Source organism: Perissodus microlepis, chromosome 18, assembly GCF_051167445.1.
Source record: "Perissodus microlepis isolate ML-2025 ecotype Zambia chromosome 18, ASM5116744v1, whole genome shotgun sequence".
Classification (NCBI taxonomy): domain Eukaryota; kingdom Metazoa; phylum Chordata; class Actinopteri; order Cichliformes; family Cichlidae; genus Perissodus; species Perissodus microlepis.
The window spans coordinates 4,863,677-4,887,175 of NC_140478.1; the positions used below are offsets into that span (position 1 = coordinate 4,863,677).

Below are 23,499 nucleotides of genomic sequence, written 5' to 3' on the forward strand. Positions count from 1 at the left end.
GTTAGTCTATGAATGCAAGCTAGAATCATTCATTGACGATTATTAACGGTGTGAACTGCAGTCGTTTAGCCATCAGTTACCAGGTAAAGTGCGAAAAGATGCAGGAATAAGCTACAACATCAAAACAGAAGAACAGCAATCATGTCATTACAATGCAGTGTTCTGCTGCAAAATCTTGTATTATGACATTCATGTGAGTGTCACACCCGCCCACCCACTCATGACATTTTTTTTATTGCTGCAATAGTGTGGGTTCAGTCAAAAACTAATATGTACAGAGGCAAAAGACTTTCAGTCAGTTTTATTTACGTTGCCAAATTACAAAATCTCAGCTTTGCCTCAAGCTGCCGTACAATCTTTACACCATTCAAAACTCATGTTTTAATACTTTGAATTTCAATACAGAATTATGCCATAAAAACCATGATGAGAATAGACACCCACTTACTTAGCGTATTAACAATAAAACTTGCACATTTCTAGTTAAACCACAAAAATGTAAGTCCTAACTGAGGGTCATTCCTGTTCAACTCAAACCAAGCACAGCTTTTACCTAGGGTGGGTTGGATTCCAAAAAGAAGAGCAGGATCTGTCAGGACTTGCTGTTTAGACCAGAAGAAAAAGCAAAACAAGAAAAATTCCATTACCACTACCACACAGCATCATAATTTATTACCCCACACTAATACGATGTACATGTAAAGTATGGTGACCTTCTATTCTGAACATTAAATTATATGTAAATGTTTTGCTTACCTTTGACTCTAAACCTTCAATCAAGTGAAGTGAAGAGCCCTGCAGCTGACATCTGCCCTTCGTCCTTTAATAAAGGTTCTTTATCCACCAAATATGGCCTGAATTTTTGGAGAAAGGTTACACATTAAAAAAGCATTCTCCTAATTGGGTAAGTTGTACTGCTGCTATTTGTTGCGTTCACCTTGTGACAAGCAGGGCGAGAACAATACAGGACAAAGAAAGGGGAGGGCAAGAGGTGGGGATCAGGGACAGGCTTGATATCAAGTGACTCTTATTTTATTCGTTTAATTCGTAACGGGTAACTTTATATATTGTTTGTAATACTGATGAAATTCAGTTTAATACTTCAAGTCATATTTACAATCTTAATATTTATATTTGTCTGGGTTTTACTTACTAGAATATTCCACATGTATTCACTATGTCTGAAGAATCTTCAGCCTCCGTTCTATAAAGTCATTATTGTCACATGGTGTTGGTTGTTTGCTTACAGCAGCTGATAATCTTTCCTGATTACAACTTGCATACAAGGCAAAGCAACAAAACCAAGAGCAAATGGTCTGTTTAGATTCAGGGGTTATGACAAAAAATAATAATTCATAATTCATTCAAAACCTGGTTACAAACAGTAACTTTGATTTTACTACTTGGCACCAGTCAATTCAATGCCCCTTTTCCAAATTCCAAACAAAGTAGACAAGCAAAATTAATAAGACTAATTTGCTCCTAAAATATTGTACCTCTTGAACAGCTTTGGCCTCATTGCTCATGCTAAGATGTTTAATCAGAAAGGCAAACTTCAGCAAAGGTCAGGCATGTGAAAGGAAGGTGAAAAGCATTTCTGGAGTCACTGCTGCTGAAACAAAGTATAGCAGCTGTTGTCAAGTGAGAGCTAAGATCAGGGATCACTCACCACTGTTCTGCCCAGTTTGGTCTTCACCCTTTGTCTCACAGTGTCGTCATGGCATTGTTCCCTCTCCTTTGGCCTTGAGGACAAAGATAACCCTGTGAAATTCTTGTCTGGATTTTTTTCTTTCTGATTGTGAAGGGCGGCAGTATAGCAGAAGTGCATTCTTTGATGTCACGATGGACGGGGGGGGGGGGGGGGGGGGGGGGGGGGGGACAGGTGCACATCACTGAAAATGCTCCATATGTTGAAATGTATCTGTTTGATGGTGTTTTCTAAATGTTTGCATTAAATCACTGGGAAGTTTTAGCTAATTAGGATTTCATGCCAAGTATTGTCTGTGCCCACAGTCATTGAACATTAAAATTAGATGAACATTGTCGTGGGGAGAAGCAGAGAACAGATTTTATTTTGATATCCTTTATGTGACGCAGATAGATCTCCATTATCAGCCCTTAATAACTGAGGGAATTAGAAATTTGGTTTCCTATGGTAAAATGAGAATGACCTTCACTGTGGTGCAGAGCAGTGTTCCAGTGGATCAGAGATTGCTTTCACATTGTTGGACTCATTCTCATTCTCAGCTGTTTAAGCCCCTGTGGAAATCTTCATCTGCTCTTTGGTCCCTTCCTGGCTTCCATCCCTCATCTAGCTGCCTAATCCCTCTAAGGTAAGGTCACATGTTCTTTCATGGAAAAAATAAATGGTGTCACTTTATGCTGGGGGTGTCTGTCTAATAATCCTAAAGTATTTCTAAACATCAAAGGCCTAGATGTTAAGTAGTTGACACACAGAAGCCTGTAGCACAGAGGTGACGGTATTAAAAGGCTGTCAAGCCCCAAAGAGTCAAAGGAAAGACAAACAAAGCCACGGCTTAGATGGTTGTGTGTGTCTCAAAGTCTGGATAGGAAAGAATAACACGAAGCAATTCGCTTATTTTCTTATAATCTCTCCATTAATAGTGAAGACCTTTGAAAGACAGGGCTGTGTTAGATCAGGGTCAGCTTTCACCTAAACCACTGACAGCACAAGAAGGTGTGCTTCAGTCTCTACTGTCCTGCTGCAGAAGCATAATGAACGGTAAGCCTGTCAAAGATTCAAATAGGAATACATTTGCTGTAAAATGTGCTCTTATTTTCTTAGACATACTCTAGTTTCTTTTTTGTGTGTGTTTATATGGTTTATTTCCATCTATATTTGGATTTAATGTGATATATTTTCTCTGAAAGTAGCACAGTGAAAATTGATGATGTCTTTTAAAGAATAATTCTTATTAGTTGTTTTGTTTTACAGCGTTAAAATATCCGTATATCACAGTGAGAGATTGTAAGCAAACCTGAGATATGTCCAACAGTTGTTTAGTGCATTAGACACGAGGCTTCTTTAACCAATGTTGTTTAATTACAGCCTGGTCTAAATCATCAGGATATTATGTTACAACAATTATACTCAACTAATTACACTGTTTTTATATTTGACCAGATTATAATGTGTTACAAAAAACACACACAGAGATATAAAGTTAAAAATGCACATCATAAATATAGTAAATAATTTACTCTTGAATTTGTTTGTTTCATTGTTCTGCACATAGAGATTCTAATACTGTGCTCCTCTGGTTTTAGGGAAGATTTTAATCATATTTATTCAATCATTTTCTGCTATTCAGTCACATTGTTGGAGTATTTTAAACTGAGAGTATTTTCTTTCTCTCTCCTTTTACTTAGTGAAAGTAACTATTTCTAGCACTGCCTCCACACTCACCAATGGTCCTTGTGTATATAGTAGCATAAGATAACAAGTGGTATTGTGCTGATGGCAAAGAACTCATCACGTTACAGTTATTTCATTGAACAAGTGTCACATTATGAAGTCTCTTCACTAAAAAAGCTTTGCAGCTAATTTTAAGACATCAGGATCAGTGGTATGGGACAAGACTGAGTAAGAGACATACAAGCACTTTTACTTTGAAAATTACACTTTATTGGGGAAATAATTTTTAGGCTTCATTCTGTTTAGCAACCATAAAATTACCATTATTCTTCCCTCAGATTTATTATTAAAAAAAACAACTTCTGACACAGCATTTTTTAGACCATTGCAAGTAAATTTAAGCTGAATACAGACTCTCATTATAGCTTTTCTATTTTTTTTCCTAAACATATTTTTGTCTACTTTGATTACTGCAGCTCGATAAATCTCAAAAACTTGCTGGATTGAGTTTTAAAGGCTTCACACAGAATGAAATCTGCATTTGCAGAAATCTATTTCTGTGGCATATGCTGTATGAAATGATTGTAAATAGGGTGGAAAATATTTTCAGAATACCCACTAACAGTTAATAAAACTTTGCAGATTTGCGGCTGCAACTGTGAATGAATATCAGAAAACAGCACAGAATTCAACACAAGGTGGCAGAAGTTACCCACCTAACATCACACCCCAAACATGATCCTGTGTAAAAAATATAGTGATTAGTAAACTGATTAGCTTCACATATTGTTAATGTGGTAACACCTTACACTTAATATCAGTTTGTCCTTAAATTCTTTGGTACTTTATAGAATTTTTATACCTTCAAAAACATTGGTATTTTGTCAGTGATGAACATGTGAAATGTAAGTTTTATATGTTATTATTGACGACTTTATGTGGTGCTACTTAAAAATGAATAAGCACACATTAATTTGAATGCACTTTGCTTTATTCTACAGTTACTTTGGAGACAAAGGAGAACCAATAGAGAAGATCCCAAAGGTCTTAGGTGGCCGTCTGTGAGTTTCACTCCTCATCTAGCCCTTTCTGTGATGAAGAATGATAAGAAAGCAAACAATGAGAGACAGATTAGTGACTGAGGACTAACAACACTCAAATGTGTCGGACAATAAGTACACCAGTAGTTGCTGCTTTAAAACTAATATTCCCATCGATCCATCCATTCGCTTCCGCTTATCCTGTATCAAGGTCGCAGGGGGGCTGGAGCCCACCCCAGCTGTCTCATGGTGAGAGGCAGGGTACACCCCGGACAGGTTGCCAGTCTGTCACAGGGCTAACACATAGACACAGACGACCATTCACACTCACATTCACTCCCGCATTCACACCTATGGGTAATTTAGAGTTTCCAGTTAACCTGCCCCACTAACTGCATGTCTTTGGATGGTGGGAGGAAGCCAGAGAACCGGGAGAGAACCCACGCAAACACAGGGAGAACATGCAAACTCCACACAGAAAGACACCGGCGTGATGGTGGAATTAAACTCAGGACCTTCTTGCTGTGAGGCAACAGTGCTAACCACTGTTATATTAAAATACATATTAGCTCAATAGAAAAGAATTTTATTCACTGAGAAGCATAGGCTTCCATAGTTGAGTGTAGCTGATGAGTGTCTCTACTTATCATTTCATTCTATACTAATATTTATAACCTGCCTAGCTAAAAAGTTACAGCTAAGCCAAAAATGTGTTTTTATCTCTACTTTTATCATAGATAACATTTTACTCAAAAGACATTTATTTTATTTTCATGTTTAAATTCTAAATACCAGCAATGATCTTACATTCAACAAATTCACTGAAAATACTGCAAGTAGCAACAACAGTGAGAGCTGGGCTTAAAATTCAGTTATGACACTGATGAAGATTAAGTATTGCTTTGTCTGCCGCTGTGCTTGAGTTTGGGATATTTGGGGCACTTTTGGGAAATTTGTAAAAGCCTACACCCGTCAAATACATCTTAACCTTCCTTATTCTGTTATTCTTTGTTATATAATATTATACATTATATATATAATAGTCCTCAATTCATCATATCAGTGTCTACCTCAAGAAGAATTTATTGTTTTGACATTTAAACTGATATTTTCTTCAACTATTCTAATCTACAAGATTAATATTTTGATTTTAGACTATTATTGATTTTTTTTTCAAGAATGACCATTTTCATTTGCAGAGAATACAATGTTATTAAATCACACTGCAAAATCTAACCAATAAGGCGAGGCTTGAGAATAAATAAGTAAAATAAGCAAATAACATAAATCAGCAGGACTCTCTATGATGACATCACAACATTGATCGCTGTCCAGTGCACTGATATCATAGAATAACAACCACTTGGCAAAAACAACATCAGAGCGTGGGTCAGGATTCTGTTATTGCATCATGTCGGCTTGGACAAAATCAACACGAATGTTTCATGAGACCAGAAATGTAGCTGAAAAATCTTGAAAAGCTTGTCCACATTTAAGGCTCAAGGCGTGTCTTTAACTCACTGAGTTAGCTAATTCCAAATCTAAATTATGATGCTATAACTGGAAATTTAGACGTTTTTGTTTGTTTTGTTGTTGTTGTTGTGTTTTTAATTTGTTGGTTTTTAAGAAGGTAGAAATATGGGTAAGTAAAGCAACACAGACAATATGTTAGCAAGCTTCATTCACTGCATAAGAGGACAAATTAGTATCTGTCCAAAAGCTGGAAATATATAAACACACAAATTAATCACGAGGTCTTTAAAAAGAACTATACATATATTTAGTGGATGGCAGGAGATAGCTTAAAGCTGTTTGTTACATCCAACCTCTGCCCTTTTTATGACTCATATACTGTTATATTTTTTATTTTTTAGCTTCGTAAAAAACAAATATGTAAAACTACATATTTTTAGTGAAAACTGTCACTTGAATGAGACAAATGAAGAAGGCTTCTGTGAGATGATAAAATAATAATAATACTAATAAAATAAACTTGCACCACTAACCAACCACTAATGTAAATGCCACTAAAACAAACCATACAACTCAAAATAAATGGATTTTTAAAGCATCGCTTCGAATGTGTTTATTGTGTCCTTTTTTAATGAGCCATTTTACAAATTGCAGAATAAAAACAACTTGAAATTAATCGTGTTGAACTGATAATGACGTGGTGAGTTATCATGAACATCATAACAGGGGTTGAAAACTAGAGAAGCCGCTTACCTTAGAGCCCACGTCACGACTCTTGGCACGCAGCTTGTTGACCTGAGACTCAGCAATATCAGCTCTCTCTTCAGCCTCGTCCAGCTCGTGCTGCAGTTTACGGAACTTGCTCAGGTGAGTATTGGCCTGCTCTTCCTACAGGATTCAAAAACAACGCAGTCCACAATATTAAGAGGCATGGGGGAGTCGACGTCTCTTGAAGCCACACATCGTAAAATAAAAGGTGTCGGCACAGATGTAGCCAAAATGTTTGTGTTGCAGCAAAAATATGATATGGTATGTATCGAACAGCTATGTTTAAAACTGCAAAAACTTAAAGTATATGTATGGGAAGGAATATTTAGGTTAAAAGAAAGAGGAAAAAATCAAAGTTAGAGACAACTTTGTTAGGAATAAACTCACAGCCTCCTCTGCAGCTCTCTTGTAGGCTTTGACTTTGAGCTGGAGTTTGTCAACCAGATCCTGCAGACGCAGAATATTCTTGCGGTCCTCCTCAGTCTGAGTAAGCCATGGAGACAGATGAGAGAAAATAATGAACCTTTGTAATATTTCCGAAAACTCTGTGGGAATTATTTTGTTAATCTGTGTATAAAGGGGCAGGATAAGAGGACTCCTATGACTGAAAATGTATATTTGCCTCAGATAAAGCAGCACGTCTAATATTTTATGTCAAGTAACAGGAACACAGACCCCTTTACTCATATCACACAACTATACATTAAATGTGCTATTAACTTCCTGTTGCTGAAACTGAAACACAGTAAAGGTAAAAATGTGAAGATATTAAATTCTTTAATAAGAGTCACACCCTGGACTTGCTGCTGACGTTAAGGAAACTTGAATCAATGTACAAAATTAACTATAGCAGGTTTTCATTTGTGTAGATTTCACAATAATAATAATTGATTTGAGAAATTACTGACTGAGTCAATTATCTTAAAGTATATGAATATATATGAATATTAATTATTTATGTACTCAAAATGTCTAAAAAAAAAAAAAGACCTGGTATGTGAGCTCCTTAATGCGTCGTTCGTATTTACGGATTCCCTTCACTGCCTCGCTGCTTTTCTTCTGCTCCGACTCCACCTCATTCTCAAGCTCCCTCACCTGAAAAGATGCAAAAATCATTTTCTACAAAGACTCTGGTCCACCACAAATTTCAAAGTTGCTTACATTAAGTATAAACATTTATTACAATTTTAATAAAAACACATCAACTAAAAGACAGTAAACTAAATTAAGTTAAAAAAAAAATACCTGTGATTTTTCACATTTGTGTACTTGTGATTCTTACCCTGGCCTCGAGCTTCTGCACCTGCTTCTTGCCTCCCTTCATGGCGATCTGCTCAGCTTCATCCAGGCGGTGCTGCAGGTCTTTGATGGTTTGCTCCATGTTCTTCTTCATTCGCTCCAGATGAGCGCTGGTGTCCTGCTCTTTCTTCAGCTCCTCTGCCATCATGGCAGCATCAGTGATGGCCTTCTTGGCCTTCTCCTCTGCATTCCTGCACTCCTGCACTGCCTCCTCCACTTCAGTTTGAAGCTGGGATGTATCAGCCTCCAGCTTCTTCTTTTGGTTTATCAGGCTGGTATTCTGTATATTATTAAGGTATGCAATGCAAGAATATGAGAAAAAGTGTCCATCTGCACTTTAGAAAAAGTATTCATACATCTGCATGGTTGCAGTAAACAGAACTCACCTGTGAGTGCAGTAGCTGCACTCTCTCACTGACATCCAGCAGCTCTTGCTCTGCAAGTTTGCGGCTTCTCTCCGTTTGCTCCAGAGCTGCTCTCAGTTCCTCCAGTTCAGCCTGAAGAAGGTTGTTGCGTCGCTCAACAATGGCAATGTTCTCTTTAAGGTCATCATTGGCCCGAACAGAGTCATCCAGCTGAATTTGGCAATCCTTGATGAGATAACATTATTCGCATTAAAATTTATACCCAGTTTGAATGTAAAACATCTGAAAATTCTTTCACTTTTTTTAGTTTACCTTCATATGTGCATGGACAGCCTTAAGCTGTTTCTGGGCCTCGGCTGCCTGCCTGTTGGCCTGGCTTAGCTGGATCTCCATCTCGTTCAGGTCTCCTTCCATTTTCTTCTTCAGCCGCAGAGCCTCATTCCTGCTGCGACACTCAGCTTCAAGAGAGCTCTGCAGGGTGTCGATGGTCCTCTGCAGGTTTCTCTTGCACTGCTCCATCTCTTCATCCTTCTCGGCCAGTTTGCGTTCAATATCAGCTTTAATTTGATTGAACTCAAGCTGGGCTCTTAGAATCTTACCCTCTTCATGCTCAAGAGAGGCCTAGTGGGCAAGAAGTTGCAGAATTACACATAATGGCAGTTAGTTTTACTTAAAAATGTCTTATTAATTATTCAGAGCGTGTACCTCAGCTTCCTCAAGAGCAGACTGAATCTCACTCTTCTCCTGTTCCAGTTGTTTCCGTAACTTTTCCAGTTCATGGATACTTTTGCCACTCTCACCAAGTTGCTCAGTGATGTCAGAAATCTCCTCTGTGGGATGTCAAACACTGCGATTAGGATGACTTTAAAGTTTAATGCTGTGTCTACAGATCTTGTGCACAAACACCACCAGCAGATCCTACCCTGTAAATTCTTGTTCTCTCTCTTCATGGTCTCCAGATGATCCAGAGCTTCCTCATATGAGTTCTTCAGTTTGAAAAGCTCAGTGCTCAGAGCCCTTGCTTCCTTTTGGGAGCTCTCCAGCTCGCACTGAGACTCCTCATACTTCTGCTTCCACTCAGAAAGAACCTGCAGTGTAACAAAGGCCAACAATAAGTCTGTGTTTGCCAGATTGATTATTCCAATTGACTTATTCCAATATTAGAAATAGTGCTCAAGGAAAGACAGCATTTATAACATTCACATTCACTCTTAACAAGGGAAGGGGGCAGCCTGTTGTGGATTTTTAAAACTACCACACGCTGCATGTGTGTTTATATTCTGCTTAAATAGCCCCTGTGGGTGCTGAGATTTTTTCTAGTGTAAGGCTTTAGAAGCCACCTTGCCTATTGATACTGTTGTCACAAACACTTCAGTGTGTTTCACCTTGTCAAAGTTTCTTTGTTTCTTGTCCAGAGCAGCGGCAGCAGCATTAGACCTCTCTACATCCACCATGAGATCTTCAATCTCATTCTGCAGCCTGTGTTTGGTCTTCTCCAGAGAGGAACATTTAGCATTCACTGCTTCAACAGCCTCCTCAGCCTCCTGCAGACGCTGAGCCAGCTTTTTCCTTAAGAAATCAGCATTCAGAGCTGTTTAATTAAAATGCAGCTGTGTGGTGGATAACTAAACTGTGAATTCAACTGCTACAAGTGGCTGCTTGGTCATCCAACAGACAAACTTTTTGTTCGTCTTACATTTTAGTAGGAACATAATACAAACAAAAAGCTGATCTGATAGACGAACGGTAAAGTTTCTTTAGGATAATAAACCATCTATTTAAATTTCAGACTCTTACTTGGCCTCTTCTAGTTCTTCGGTCCTCTGGATGGCATCAGTTTCATACTTTGCCCTCCACTGAGCCACCTCAGTGTTGGCTTTGGACATGCCACGCTGTAGTTCAGCTTTAGCCTCCTGCTCCTCCTCATACTGCTCCCTGAGCAGGTCACAGTCATGGCGAGCAGACTGCACTGCATGGGCCAGAGCACTCTTTGCCTGTTAAAAGAAAGTTATATGAAGAGGTGACACTTTTTAGGAAATAACTGTCTGGTGCTGTCAGCCGGCACTGAAACTTTATTTCACCTTGGTCTCCTCTTCCAGTTGTCTCTTTAGATCCTCAATCTGCTGAGTGTAGGACATTTTCCCTCTTGTGAGTTGAGACACCAAGGAATCCTTATCCTCCAGCTGCCTCGAGAGCTCACCTAATGTTATGGTAAATGTAGATTGTTATTGTTCAGACCCAAAGAACACAAAAATCCTTGTCTGATTTCAGAATAACAATTGAGTTTTCCAGGTTTAAACACTTTTATACAAAATTGAAGTGGATAGTGTTTTCTATCATACAAACAAACTACATGTAGGTTGTAGTAAAGGAAAAATATACCATTTTCTGTTTGAAGTTTTGCTTTCTGCATGTTGAAGTCACTGATGCAGCGCTGAGCCTCTTCAAACTTTGTCTTGTACTCATTCATTTGATCTTCCAGAGTCCTGCATGCTTTCTCTAGATTAGTCTGAAATTCAACACAAATGTTCAATATGCATGTATTATATCTATGTCAACATGGCTATGTTAACATTGGAGAAAAAAAAATTACCAAATCATGTGATTTTAGCACACCTTTGTCTTCACAATATGTTCCATGTTGGAGACCACATCATCCAGCTCCAGTCTGAGCTCACTCTTCTCCTTCTCCAGTTTCTGCTTGACTCTCTGCAGGTTGTCAATCTGCTCTCCCAGCTCAGCAACACTGTCGGCTTGTTTCTTCCTGAGTGTGGCAGTAGTGGCTTCATGGTGCAGAGTGGCCTCTTCGAGGTCTCTGCGCAGTTTCTGGAACTCGGCCTCCCTCTTCTTGTTCATCTCAATCTGGGCAGCTGTGGCTCCTCCAGCCTCCTCCAACCTCTCACTGATCTCCTCCAGCTCTCTGGCCAGGTCAGCTCTCTGCTTCTCCACCTTGGCTCGAGCAGCTCTCTCTGCTTCTAGCTCTTCCTCCAGCTCCTCAATACGCGCCTAGATCACAGCCAAAATCACTGTTAAAGACTTTGCTCACTAATAAGTGTTAAACTAGTTTTGATAGCATCACATATTAATAAGTCATTACCTGAAGCTCTTTCAGTTTCTTTTGAAGCTGAATGGCAATGGCCTGCTCATCTTCAATTTTATTATTAAGCTGGCTGAGCTCAAAGTCCTTCCTGTGGGGAAGAAGGAAGGGCCACTTATAGCACTACTTATATATCTTTACTTAATCTGTTTGGAACTATTAGGATGTGAATGTGCTTACTTTTTCAAATGCTCCTCAAGTTGTTGCTTGTCATTCTCAAGGTCCATGAGACTCTCTTGGGTCAGTTTCAGGTCTCCTTCCAGCTTTCGCTTTGCTCTTTCAAGATCCATCCTAATCTTCTTTTCTTGTTCCAGAGAACCCTCAAGCTGAATGTTATTAGAAAGAAGCAAACTAATGTCTCCATAATACAAAGGAAAATGGTTCACCAATCAAAAAGTTAAGCTAAAGTGGATAAGTTCATTATAATTCTTACATCATCCACTTGCTGCTCCAGCTTAGCCTTGGCCTTGGTCAGAGTGTTGACTTTGTCTTCCTCACTCTGCAGGTCATCCAGAGTTTGCTGATGAGCTTCCTGTAAAGCTTTCTTTTCCTTGGTCAGCTTGGCAATGATCTCATCTAAAGCAGCCATCTCTTCAACAAGGTTCTTGACCTGTTGCAAGTAAATGATGGTATTACAAATTCTGTGCTCAGCTTAGACACATGACTCTTTTTCATACCCTTGTTGTCAGAAATAGAAATATCAAATTAGTCATACCTTGTTCTCAGTGGCATGCTTCTCTTTCTCCACTTTAGCTAGAGTTAACTCTAAGTCATCGATGTCTTTCTTCAGCTCGGAGCACTCGTCCTCCAGCTTCCTCTTCTTAGCAGTCAATTCTGCATTCATCTCCTCCTCATCCTCCAGCCTCTCAGAGAGCTCTTTGGCTTTTGCTTCCATCTGAATTTTGTGTTTGATCAGCCCCTCACATCTTTCCTCGGCATCTGCAAGATTATCTTGCTCCTAATATTTGATGATATTCATCAGCGTATAAGATACAATATCCATGGTTGAGTGTATAAGGAATACTGTGATCAGACTTACTGCTTGAACTTGGAGCTGCAGGTCATTCTTCTCTTGGAGAAGAGTCACCATTTTCTCCTCTAGTTCCTTTCTTCGAGCTTCAGATTTTGCATAAGCTTCTTTGAGTTTTAGGAATTCTTCCTTCATGTTGGCCATCTCCTTTTCTGCCTCAGCAGATCTCAGCAGAGGTTTGATCTTGAAGAAAAGCTTCATCCAGGGCCAATTCTTAACCCCCATGAAGGCACGTATGTTCCACTGGATCACAAGAAGTGCATCCCTGTCAAAGATCAACCATTAGTACAACCAAACTCATTATGATCAATAACAGTTTTTTTTTTTTGCTCCTTTCAGCTTATTTATATTTAAGTCTGTCTGACCTCCTTTCAACAATCTTCTGGAATTCCACTCTTGCGAGCAGACCTCTTGATCGAGCCTGGATTCCCGTGATTATGAGGGATAAACGGTCATCTCTCATCTCTTCAAGTTGGCCAAGAAGACCAGCTTTAAAGAATACCTTTAAGAAGCACGAATGACATTAATGTATTAGTGTTGAAGAGTTGAATTACTTTTACTTTTTACCAGATATTTCAAAATCTCTATCTATCTACTAGATAGATAGATAGATAGATAGATAGATAGATAGATAGATAGATAGATAGATAGATAGATAGATAGATAGATAGATAGATAGATAGATAGATGTGTTTCTGACTTTTTTGATACCTTAGTGTGACCAAATTTATACTGGTTGTGATCAATATCCAAAGAGCCAAGAAGTTTCTCTGCTCCTTTCTTGCTGTCGATGAACTGGCCCTCAGGGATAGCAGCAGGATTCAGGATGCGATATCTGTAAAATCACAGAAGTAAGTGTCTAGGAGCTTAGTATTACAATTTTTGAAGGAATTGTATAATATGTGATCCTTTTCTTCTTTAAATAAACATCAGTTAACCTAAAAGCTCTTTGAGATTAAAATCTCTCTTTGAAGAGACACATGACCAAGAAGTGGAATGTAATACCTCTGCTTGAAATCTCCATAGAGGATCCTGTTGGGGAAACCCTTTCTGCAGATCCTGATGCCTTCCAGCACACCGTTACAGCGCAGCTGGTGCATCACCAGAGGGTTCTCCATGGCCCCTGGAGTCTTGGTCTCGTTGGGGATGATGCAGCGTACAAAGTGAGGGTGAGTTGACCTCAAGTTGGTCATCAGCTTGTTCAGGTTCTCCTGATAGCACATCATAGAGAAAAGAATTGCCATTGTCCGTCAAAATACATTACAATTCGAAATGACTTTTAAGGTCCTAAATTCAGGAATAATGTTTCTATTAACCAATTTATAACATGTAAAATTATACTGATATTACCCTGTGCAAAGCTGATACAGTTTGGAAGGAAGAACCTTTCTTCTTGGTCCCACCTTTGCCCTTCCCACCAGATTCAGCTGTAAGATACAGTTGTTATTTGTGGGAAAGTGGGCAGGGGAGGGTTGGGCCAGTAGCTTATTACATGATGCTTTAATAATCACTTGTAAACTAAGATGCTAGTAATTTTTTAAAACCTACCTGAATCAGCTCCTGCATAATTTGCAAAGAGAGTTGCAAGCAGTTTGACGGTAGACTTTTGGTACAATGCCACAACAGTCTCATTCAGAGGATCCTTGTTCTTCACCAACCAGTTGTTGATATTATAATCAACAGTTCCAGCATAGTGAACCAGGGCAAAATGAGCCTCTGGTTTTCCTTTGACAACTCTGGGCTTCTGGAAGTTGCTGGATTTTCCCAGGTGGTTGTCGTAGAGCTTAGCTTTAAAGGTGGCATCACTGGCTTTGGGGAACATGCACTCCTCTTCAAGGATGGACATGATACCCATGGGCTAAAGGACAGAAAGTATAAGTGTTTGTTAAAGACTATATTTGTATTAGTTTTAGCTGAACATGTAATTGTACAGTGTTTCACCTTTTCAATCAGGTCGATACAGGCCTGCAGATCCATGCCAAAGTCAATGAAAGTCCATTCGATGCCCTCTTTCTTGTATTCTTCCTGCTCCAGTACAAACATGTGGTGGTTGAAAAACTGTTGCAGTTTTTCGTTGGTGAAGTTGATGCACAGCTGCTCAAAGGTGTTGAACTGTAAATAAAGTGACAACAGTATACTTGTTTTTAATACTAGTGTTTGTCCTGTCTGTGTTATTTCTTTTGTTGTTGTTGTTGTTGTTGTTGTTGAATTGAGGATTCTTACATCAAAGATCTCAAATCCAGCAATGTCAAGCACACCAATGAAGTACTGGCGGGGCTGTTTGGTGTCCAGGGACTGGTTAATCCTCACCACCATCCACAGAAACATCTTCTCATACACTGCTTTAGCCAGTGCACCGATAGCATAGTACACCTAATGCAGAAATCCCCCTGTAGCTTTAGAATTTACAGATAAACCAATAATGTAAACCTTATTCAGCTGTTGATCATCTTATTACCTGCTGTACATTCTGTCCTTTGGTGACCCACTCGTTTCCTACTTTGACTCTTGGGTGACAGAGACCTTTGATGAGGTCAGCAGAGTTCAGGCCCATCAGATAAGCGGATTTGTCCGCATCTGAAGAAAAAACATGCAAATTTAATTCTTTCAATGTAAGCATCAGATACAGACACGTTTAACTTTCAGGCTTTGAAAGAGCTCCTCTCACCTTCTGTGCCATCTGCCTCTGCCTGCTCTTCACGCTGCTTGTTCTTGAATTTCATGTTCCCATAGTGCATGATGGCACCAGTCAGCTTGTAAATGCTATTCTTTTCTTCTTGAGTAAAGCCCAGCACATCAAAGGCATCCTAAATTAGAAAAGGGGTGTTTCTTACTTATTTTTACATAGTATCAGAGTGTACAGTGTAGAGTTACAGGGAAGATCCAGGGATAACATGGTATTTGCTCTCCGAGCCTTCAAAATCCTGCATTAAACTAGGACTGTCATCTGACATCAGATATTTAATCCAGTCTGTTCAAGTGGTATTCGCTCACATTTCATGATTCAATGATACTCGGTTATAAATACTCCTAAAAGAAATATAAAGTTAAAGCTGACATCTGGAGTGAAAATTTTTTGTGTGTTATTTGAATTTACAGCCTGTCAGGTTTAAATGTAGAATACCCAAAGTATTAATTGAACTAATATGACTTAATAGCAGCACAGGTGCATATTATTGTTGCATTTCTACTCACATCAGTGGCCATTAGCTCTTCAGCATCATTGATTGAGGCTACTGTTGTCTCTCCTTGAGAGATGAAGGCATAATCATAAGGGTTGTTGGTGATGAGCAGCATCTCTGAAAAGGAGAACCAAAGTTGGATTTTTCATTTTAGTTCTACAGGAGTGTTGTTGCTGGTTCTCGCAACTCAGGTTTTTATTTACCGAGAAGCTCAGGCTTCCTTTGAGACAAGATCTGATAGAAGATGTGATAATCTCTCTCAGCCCTGAGCTGAAAGGTGACACGGGACTTTTCCAGCAGATCTGTAAAGATGTTTGCATTATGTAGGTAGCTGATCATTGCGAACATAGAAATAAATTGGATGAAAGCACAGGAAAGGGACTTACATGTCTCTATGTCAGCAGAGGCCAACTTCCCACTGGCTGCAAAGTGAATTCGGATAAATTTACCCTGCAATGTACGAAGGAAAAAAACATTAAGAGCCTTGGGCAGTGTCAGAATATTACTGTATACCTGGAGTATTTAGGAACCACATTATACTTTCAGAAGTATGACAACTTCACCAAGCTGTGAAACATGGTAACTGCAGGTAGTGACGGAAGTGTAACTAGTAAAGTGATAAAGGTGAGCCGCCCCACATAGATTTCCATCTAGAAAATCTGGGATAAGGGTAACACTCCAAGCATGAGTTTCATTCTGCCTGATTACTGACTAGTCTAAACTCAAGACAAATAGATACAGTACAAGCCTAAGCATAAAAAAAACAATCAAATGAGTTACTGTTATCAACAAAACTTTACAAATCTGGAGGAGTTGTCATTCCTGATGGTTTTGGCATTCCCAAAGGCCTCTAATGCCGGGTTAGCCTGGATGATTTGATCCTCCAGAGTACCCTAAGAAAAAAAAAGCAAAACCTTTATTCAAAACACTTACACTGCAGGAAAAGCTCTACATCCTGTAAATTGAAGATTCAAACCTTTTTCTCAGAGCCTGTTTCCTTTTTCCCACTTCCAGCTGCAATGCTGGCAAAGTACTGGATGACTCTCTTGGTGTTGACAGTTTTCCCAGCACCAGATTCTCCACTGAAAGCACAAATAGAATGATCAAACAAACAGGACACATTATTCTTCTGGCTGTTCCCTGCACGTCAGCTCCAGTATATCCACCATCCCTCCTGTGCACATGTTCAAACCATCTTAGTCTCGCCTCTTTAACTTTGTCTCCAAGCTGCTTAGCTTGAGCTGTGCTCATTTCTAATCTCGGCCATCCTGGTCATTTCCAAAGAAAATCTTCGCATTGTCAACTCTGCCACCTAAAACTATTCACCATACATCATAGCAGGTCCTTTTCATCCATCCTTTTCACTCTTGCTGCAATCCTTCTGTCACAAATCGCCCCTGGCTCTCGTCTCCACCCACCCTGCCTGCACTCTGTTGTTCGCCTCTCCTGTACACAAAAACATTGCTTTGGATGGTTGACCCCAGGTATTTAAATTCATCTGCCTTCGCTATCTCTTCTCCTTGCATGTTCACCTTTCCGCCTGTCTCGCTCTCATTCACCCACACCTCTCCAGACTTTCTTCCAACAGTTCCCACTTTCACTACAGATGACAGTGTTACCTGCAAACGTTACAGTCCACAGAGATTCTAGCCTGACTATCTGTCAGCCTGTCCCTCACCAAAGCAAGCCAGAATGGACTCAGACCCTATTCCCGTTGCCTCGCCTTGAACTCAAGTAGACAATCCAGTCATCTCTATAATAAGCCACCCTCTCTCATTGTACTTGATTTGTCTATGGCAACAAGTGAAAAGCACTATATGAGTTCATTAGAATATGCAATACATATTAACTGTTTTAGAGATATTAGCGACATTTTAAAGCCTTCTTTTGAATTTCTTCCCTATTAAATTAATGAAATGATGCCAACATTAAATCTTTCCAACATACCATACTAAGATCTTCTATTCAAGGACTTCATTTACATACTAAACTGACAAAGCACCACTTAAGCTAATATTCCTGTGGTTAAGTAGACCATCGAGCATGTCAGCAAAAACTGAAAGGTTTCCAGATGGCACTTAGTACAATTCTCACTGTATGATTTACTGTAATTACCAAGATCAAACAAACAGAGTCAAAATGAATGACTTACGTGATGAGAATTGACTGATTTTCTCTGTCTGTAAAAGAGCAGGACATATAAGTATTTTAGGACAACTCTTACTACAAAATCTTATTTTAATTTCAACATACTTCAACAATGGAAGGTAAATTACCAGTTAGCATGTACTGATAGGCATTGTCAGAGATGGAGAAGATATGAGGAGGAGCTTCACTCCTCTTCTTTCCTCTGTAGGCAACGACCACCTCCTGGTTGTAGACTGGCAGCCACTTGTAGGGATTGACAGTCACACAGAACAACCCAGAGTAGGTCTGATAGTTGGTGAAAAGAGAAGAGCAAAGTGTTAAACATGTAGAATTTGTGGGAGGGCAGTTAGTGTGTTGTGCTGTCAGCTCACGTAGATCATCCACGCTGCATAACGCTCTTTGAGGTTATACAGCACAGCTGGTTCATGGAGGAAGGTGAACATCGCCATGTCTTCAATTTTATCGAACTTTGGCGGGTTCTGAGGGTGCACATCGCAATCCTTCACTGTGACGGTCTGCAAAGAAGGACACAGTAGGTTTTAATATGGACTTATTTCCAAAATATTGTAGGAAGGAGATCTATCAATCTAGGATGAATTATGCCAAACAGTTTGAGAGGAAAAGAAGAAAAGCACAAAACGAAGAAAAGCATGTATAACCCAGTTAAGTCGGTTCGGTGAACAGGAGTACACTGGAGGACTGCTGTACCTTTGACAGACATAATTAATTATGGCTATCCATTTTAATGTGACAATACAAAAATTGGCTTGTTAAAAAGGTTGCAAAAGTACCCATTCATTACATAAATGCACTCATGGTTGGACTGGCTCTTGTCTAGTCTTATTGTTGACTCAAAGCTTTATCCGTTTCATGTCTTAGAGTTAATCAGCTAGTCTGGAAGTTCTTAATGCAGATCCTCGTAGCTGCAAGGCTACAGTGTGAACTTGTTGGAGTCTTTTAAATGCTTTTTATCCACTTTGCATAAGAACCTTAACATTTAAGGAAAAAATAAATATTTTACATGTTTTCTGTGTGTGTGTGTGTGTGTGTGTGTGTGTGTGTGTGTGTGTGTGTGTGTGTGTGTGTGTGTGTGTGTGTGTGTTTTAGCCAAACAGAGGCTGTAAAATAGTAAATTTCTTATATAACACTTTTCTACTTAAGCATTCAAAGCCTCATTCACCGATTAATACAAGCACTTTTTCTACACCCAAGAAAAATCTAACTTTCACACACATCCATACTCCTGTGAACACATCAGAGAGCAGCTTGGCATTCAGTATGCCCAAGGATATTTAGGCATGCATACTGGAGACTGGAGCAGCCAGGGACCAAAAGCCAACCTTCCAATTAGCAGATGACCTGCCCTACCTCCCGAGCTACAGCCACTGTATGCTGATATTGCATCTCAAAATATAGAAGAAATTATGTAAAGCTGTACCTTTTACTACTTGGTCCTAAAAATGGTGCACATAATTACCTTGAGGTGTCAAAGTTTATCCTAAGTGGAAAAAGGTTGATTGAAATATATTTTTATTGTACTCTTGCTTCTGAGTGTGTTTGACAAAATAAACAAAATTCCATATTTATGTTCAGTTGAGCTCAGCTGTGTCATGGAGAAAAAGACTGTTCTGGTTGTATCTATACTACATTTGTTAAAGGAAAAATAAGTTCACACCATTTTGGTCTTAGTTAGGAAACCAGCTGTATGAAGAGCAGCTGTGCCAACAAATCACTCACCTTCCCTTTCTCAGTCTGAGCAGTGACTTTGTCCCCATCACGGCTGGTGATCGAAGCCTTCACATATTCATCACTGGGGTCAGGAACAAAACACTCCTTCTTCATGTCAAACGGGCGAGTCTGGGCCTCCAGACGCTCCCTGTCTGACTTCCTCAGGTAAGGGGCCGCTGCCCCAAATTCTTTCATGGCAGCATCACCCATTTTTCACCTAGTGTACAACAAAAAGGGACAAATTACTTATGCTGCAGATAAAGATTTTTTTTCCTAAATTTTTTACATAACGTTATATTTCCATTTTTCTCCAGTGTCCATTTGGACACACGCTTACCTTTATCCTTACTGAGAAGACTGAGGTGTACTGGTCCTGAGGAAAGATATAATGGAAAATGGTGAGACTGGTCTGCGGCACAGATAAGCCTATAGCATCAAGATCTAATTTCTCTGTTTGTGAGCACCCGTCCTCACGCCTTACCTTGAGATAGAACGGTGACCTGTTGGAGTTTCACCATGAGTTCTCCTTATAAGCAAAGCCCCTCTGCCAAATATGGAGGAGCGCTTTAAGGCCCAGGAATGTTTTTGTGTCTGGTTGGGCTGGGAGTTAGTGAAGGGAGGTGGTTAATGAGTGGTGGAGGGTAATATAGAAATCAGCGGGATAGAGTCTTATCAGTGATGGAGTCTCCCAACGAGGCCATATTAGGAGCTCTGTGCATGCAGTGCCGTGATTAATCATAGGTATCCTCAAGCAGCCAGGGGACCACAATTCAATCTTTAAATAGACATGGGGAGGAATTCCTCTGTCGTCATCCCTTAAGTGTGCTTGTGTTGCAGGAACAATACATGTCGTACCGAACAGAGGCATCCTCATTTAAGACAGGCAGAACTAGCACAGGGTGAAGAATGTTTAAATGTATTTAAATGATGTGTCAATTACACAGATCCTGCTGGGGTCTAAAAACTCTTACCAAAAATTTATTTTTAGTAAAACCTTAAGATATGTATATATTCATCATAGGACAGATACTAACAAAAAGCTGTTCTTTCTGCACATCACTGTTATACATGGTGATTAAATAAAATTAAATAAAAAATACAAAGCTCAAGAAATCCTTATTAAGGCCCTGCCCACACATACATGAGATTTTCAAAAAAGTTTTGTCCTGTCATCAACTTTTCTACAACATTTTAGACTTTTTGGATGAACTCTTGTACTTGGCGTGCTCTTAGTAGTGCTATCCTTTTTTTCATAAAAAAGGAATTGGAAAACCCCCCTGTTTTAAAACCCCCTATGTATGTCTGTGGCAGTGTAGTGTAAGACAAGTAGATGACAACACTGAATTTATCTTTTTTTTTTTTTTTGCTAAAATTCAGAGTGGAGGCGATTTAAGTTAGTTATTATGTATCAGTTTTGTTTGTTTGTGTATTCTTTGAATAATTTAATCTGATATGATCAGAAATAAGTGAGTTACAGATTGAAACATAAGTAAGTCAGCTTGAAACCCAAGGTAGTTGTAGTGTCTAAAACCCAACTATAAACTAGGTGTGAAAAAAATCATTTAAATAAAAATAATAATGAGTAGTAATAGTAAGATAAGATAAGACTTTATTGATCCCACAACGGGGAAATATTCAAAGGATGCTTTTTTTGCTCTAAGCAGGGATTACATGGTTACACATTTTTCACTAAGGCTTTATTTGGGGTTATTTTCACATTTTTTCTCATTTCTGTTTCCACTGTTGTTTCAGTTTTTAGTTTTTATTGCAGTTAGCGTTTGTTTTTGGTGGGTTTCGTAATTATTGTAACTAATAATAATAATAATAATAATAACTTTAACAATGAAAACTAACTGAAGCAAAATGTTGTACTTACGAAATATAGGTAATTTAGCAATTTAAAACAATTATTATAAAAAATGCTTTGCGTGTAGTTTGTAGTATCTGCTATAAAACTAGCAAAACAAATATGTGATGCAGCCAGAAGTAGTTTTTATGTTTTATCTATTTTTCTAAAGATTGTGCAAATTTACAAAAACACCCTTAGATAACAATAATTACGAAACCCACCAAAAACAAACGCTAACTGCAATAAAAACTAAAAACTGAAACAACAGTGGAAACAGAAATGAGAAAAAATGTGAAAATAACCTCAAATAAAGCCTTAGTGAAAAATGTGTAACCATGTAATCCCTGCTTAGAGCAAAAAAGCATCCTTTGAATATTTTCCCATCCCAAGGATGTTGCTGAAACACAACAGACGGCGCACAACATATCTGGGGAGATATTTTAGAGAAGTATGTTATGTATGGTTCTCAATTACTCTAGGAGCTTAGGGAGAGGCATCGTATTGTGTGTAGTTATCACAGAATGAGCTTTGTGGTAACAGAAACAGACATCACATACTGAGTAAGTCGGTCTAAATAAAGAGCATAAGCATTTGAGCTCAACTAGGCGACAAGTGCGGAGTAACACAGACAGAGGTCTGCCACAGGTGACATGCTTGAGATTCATTGAAAGGCAATGATGACACCAGAGGGCTCAGCATCGCACTGAATCGGTCGTGTTGTGCAAAGGTTACTGTAAAAGGCACCTCCCATTATCAGGCAGCAGCTAGTAAAAGCTGGCCCCGTGGTTACAGCCCCGTTTAAATGGCATTGTAACTTTGAGGACAAAGATAACTGTGTGAAATTCCTGCCGAGAATACGGCACTTGATCGAGGAGAACAGCCACGGCTTTCAGGGTGCTGCTATTGCTTGCAGCCAGGATCAACTGTAGCAGATGATGGTCTCACACTGATCTCAGTCTCACATAAATCTCCTGAGAGTGACAGATATTATCCCACAGCCTATCAAGTGAGAATGTCCCTGCTTCTTTGTGGAGTCGGAGCTTAACTGCCTTCAACATTGTAGCACGATTTACTTTAGGTCATAATAATGATATGATATGTACAATAACAAAGAAAAAAGAATGCATTAAAACTCTGTTAAGTATAATCCCACCGCTCAGACCTACTGAGTCCCATTAAATGTTATCTGTATAATTTTAACAATATAATACTGTTTAATAATGTGCAACTTACACACATGCATACATTATGCATAGCACTCATCACAGCCAGCCACTAGCACCAGTAATAACAGCTCCTTGAAAGGTTAAGAGATAAAAGGAGGGTCAACAGCTGCTGACAAGAGCTGAGATTATTTCCATTCTGATAACTTCCCCGGCCCTCTTATTGACAGCTGGCGTCAGCTGGAAGTGAGAGATTCCATGCCCTGCTAAAGAGGAAGTGGAGATAACATCAACCTTAAAGGTCAAACGTGACTGAAATATTTTCTTTATGTCACAACAAATACACATTGTCACCACATACACTTAATTAAATACAAGGTTGGCCTTGGGCCCAGAGGACGCCCACACGACAGGCAGCTATTGTTACAAACTGTATCAGTGAGTATTATGATTTTTTTAAAGAAAAAAGCCCACTTAAATAAAAACAATGTTTTTAATGTGCTTAACTCTGTATTTCACTGTAGAGTATTTATAAAAGTGCTGTGTAAATAAAGTTATCACTGCCATTGTGGGTTAGTTTTGCAGTCTGTCTAGATCTGGAAACAGGAATGTTTGGAAGAATTTCAACAATGAAAAATCAGATGAAATTAGAAGATTAAAAAATGAGAAGATTCTATTGAGAACAAGGTACAGTCTAACATATAGCTTCATATGTGGTCTAATTACAGAAGCAGGGAATTGCTGTGTCATTCATGGCTTGTTTTATTCACTCGAGCGTGAGCTCCGATATCTTGTTAATCACACTGATAATCTTCAGCGCATGCTGTGCTGTATGTGGTGTGAGCAGAGGTGTGAATGTGCTTTCATTAGCTCATAGACAAACTTCTGTACCTGTGGGCCCAAACAGGGAGTTAAAGATATGGGATGTAATAAGAGAAGACAAAGGGCTCCCTAAATTTCACACAAAGGGATTCTGGGGCC

At 39.1% G+C, this 23,499-nt stretch overlaps 1 protein-coding gene and 1 long non-coding RNA gene across 2 annotated transcripts in view; one reads left to right on the forward strand and one right to left on the reverse strand.

Moving 5' to 3' along the window:
* Positions 1–6,704, forward strand: part of LOC146367061 (uncharacterized) — a 35,406-nt gene extending 28,702 nt beyond the window's left edge. The window contains exons 6-7 of the long non-coding RNA XR_014797632.1: positions 2,248–2,333; positions 4,378–6,704. This is a non-coding gene — a long non-coding RNA (uncharacterized LOC146367061). The remainder of the gene's footprint in view (positions 1–2,247; positions 2,334–4,377) is intronic.
* LOC146367063 (myosin-7-like) lies at positions 3,611–19,964 on the reverse strand. Its single transcript, XM_084913039.1, has 38 exons — positions 19,844–19,964; positions 19,516–19,723; positions 18,150–18,293; positions 17,907–18,063; positions 17,783–17,810; positions 16,607–16,712; positions 16,431–16,523; positions 16,017–16,080; positions 15,834–15,932; positions 15,644–15,747; positions 15,117–15,255; positions 14,907–15,025; positions 14,672–14,821; positions 14,390–14,560; positions 13,997–14,306; positions 13,799–13,875; positions 13,454–13,659; positions 13,160–13,283; positions 12,814–12,950; positions 12,458–12,713; positions 12,134–12,376; positions 11,852–12,028; positions 11,599–11,744; positions 11,419–11,509; positions 10,938–11,327; positions 10,704–10,830; positions 10,403–10,521; positions 10,119–10,315; positions 9,707–9,890; positions 9,244–9,409; positions 9,027–9,151; positions 8,634–8,942; positions 8,343–8,546; positions 7,940–8,236; positions 7,648–7,752; positions 7,045–7,140; positions 6,643–6,777; positions 3,611–4,465 (listed from the first exon to the last, which is right to left on the reverse strand). The coding sequence occupies exons 2-38, from the start codon at positions 19,714–19,716 to the stop codon at positions 4,445–4,447; spliced, it is 5,817 nt and encodes a 1,938-aa protein (XP_084769165.1). The 5' UTR covers positions 19,717–19,723; positions 19,844–19,964; the 3' UTR covers positions 3,611–4,444.
* Between the last annotated feature and the right edge of the window lie 3,535 nt (positions 19,965–23,499).

Coding starts and splice junctions, on each gene's coding strand:
- LOC146367063 (XM_084913039.1), bottom strand. CDS start 19,716: ATGGGTGATGCTGCCATGAAAGAATTTGGGGCAGCGGCCCCTTACCTG. Junction 14,561..14,671: donor CTGGATTTGAGATCTTTGAT/GTAAGAATCCTC, acceptor CTTTATTTACAG/TTCAACACCTTTGAGCAGCT. Junction 10,831..10,937: donor AACATATTGTGAAGACAAAG/GTGTGCTAAAAT, acceptor GTTGAATTTCAG/ACTAATCTAGAGAAAGCATG.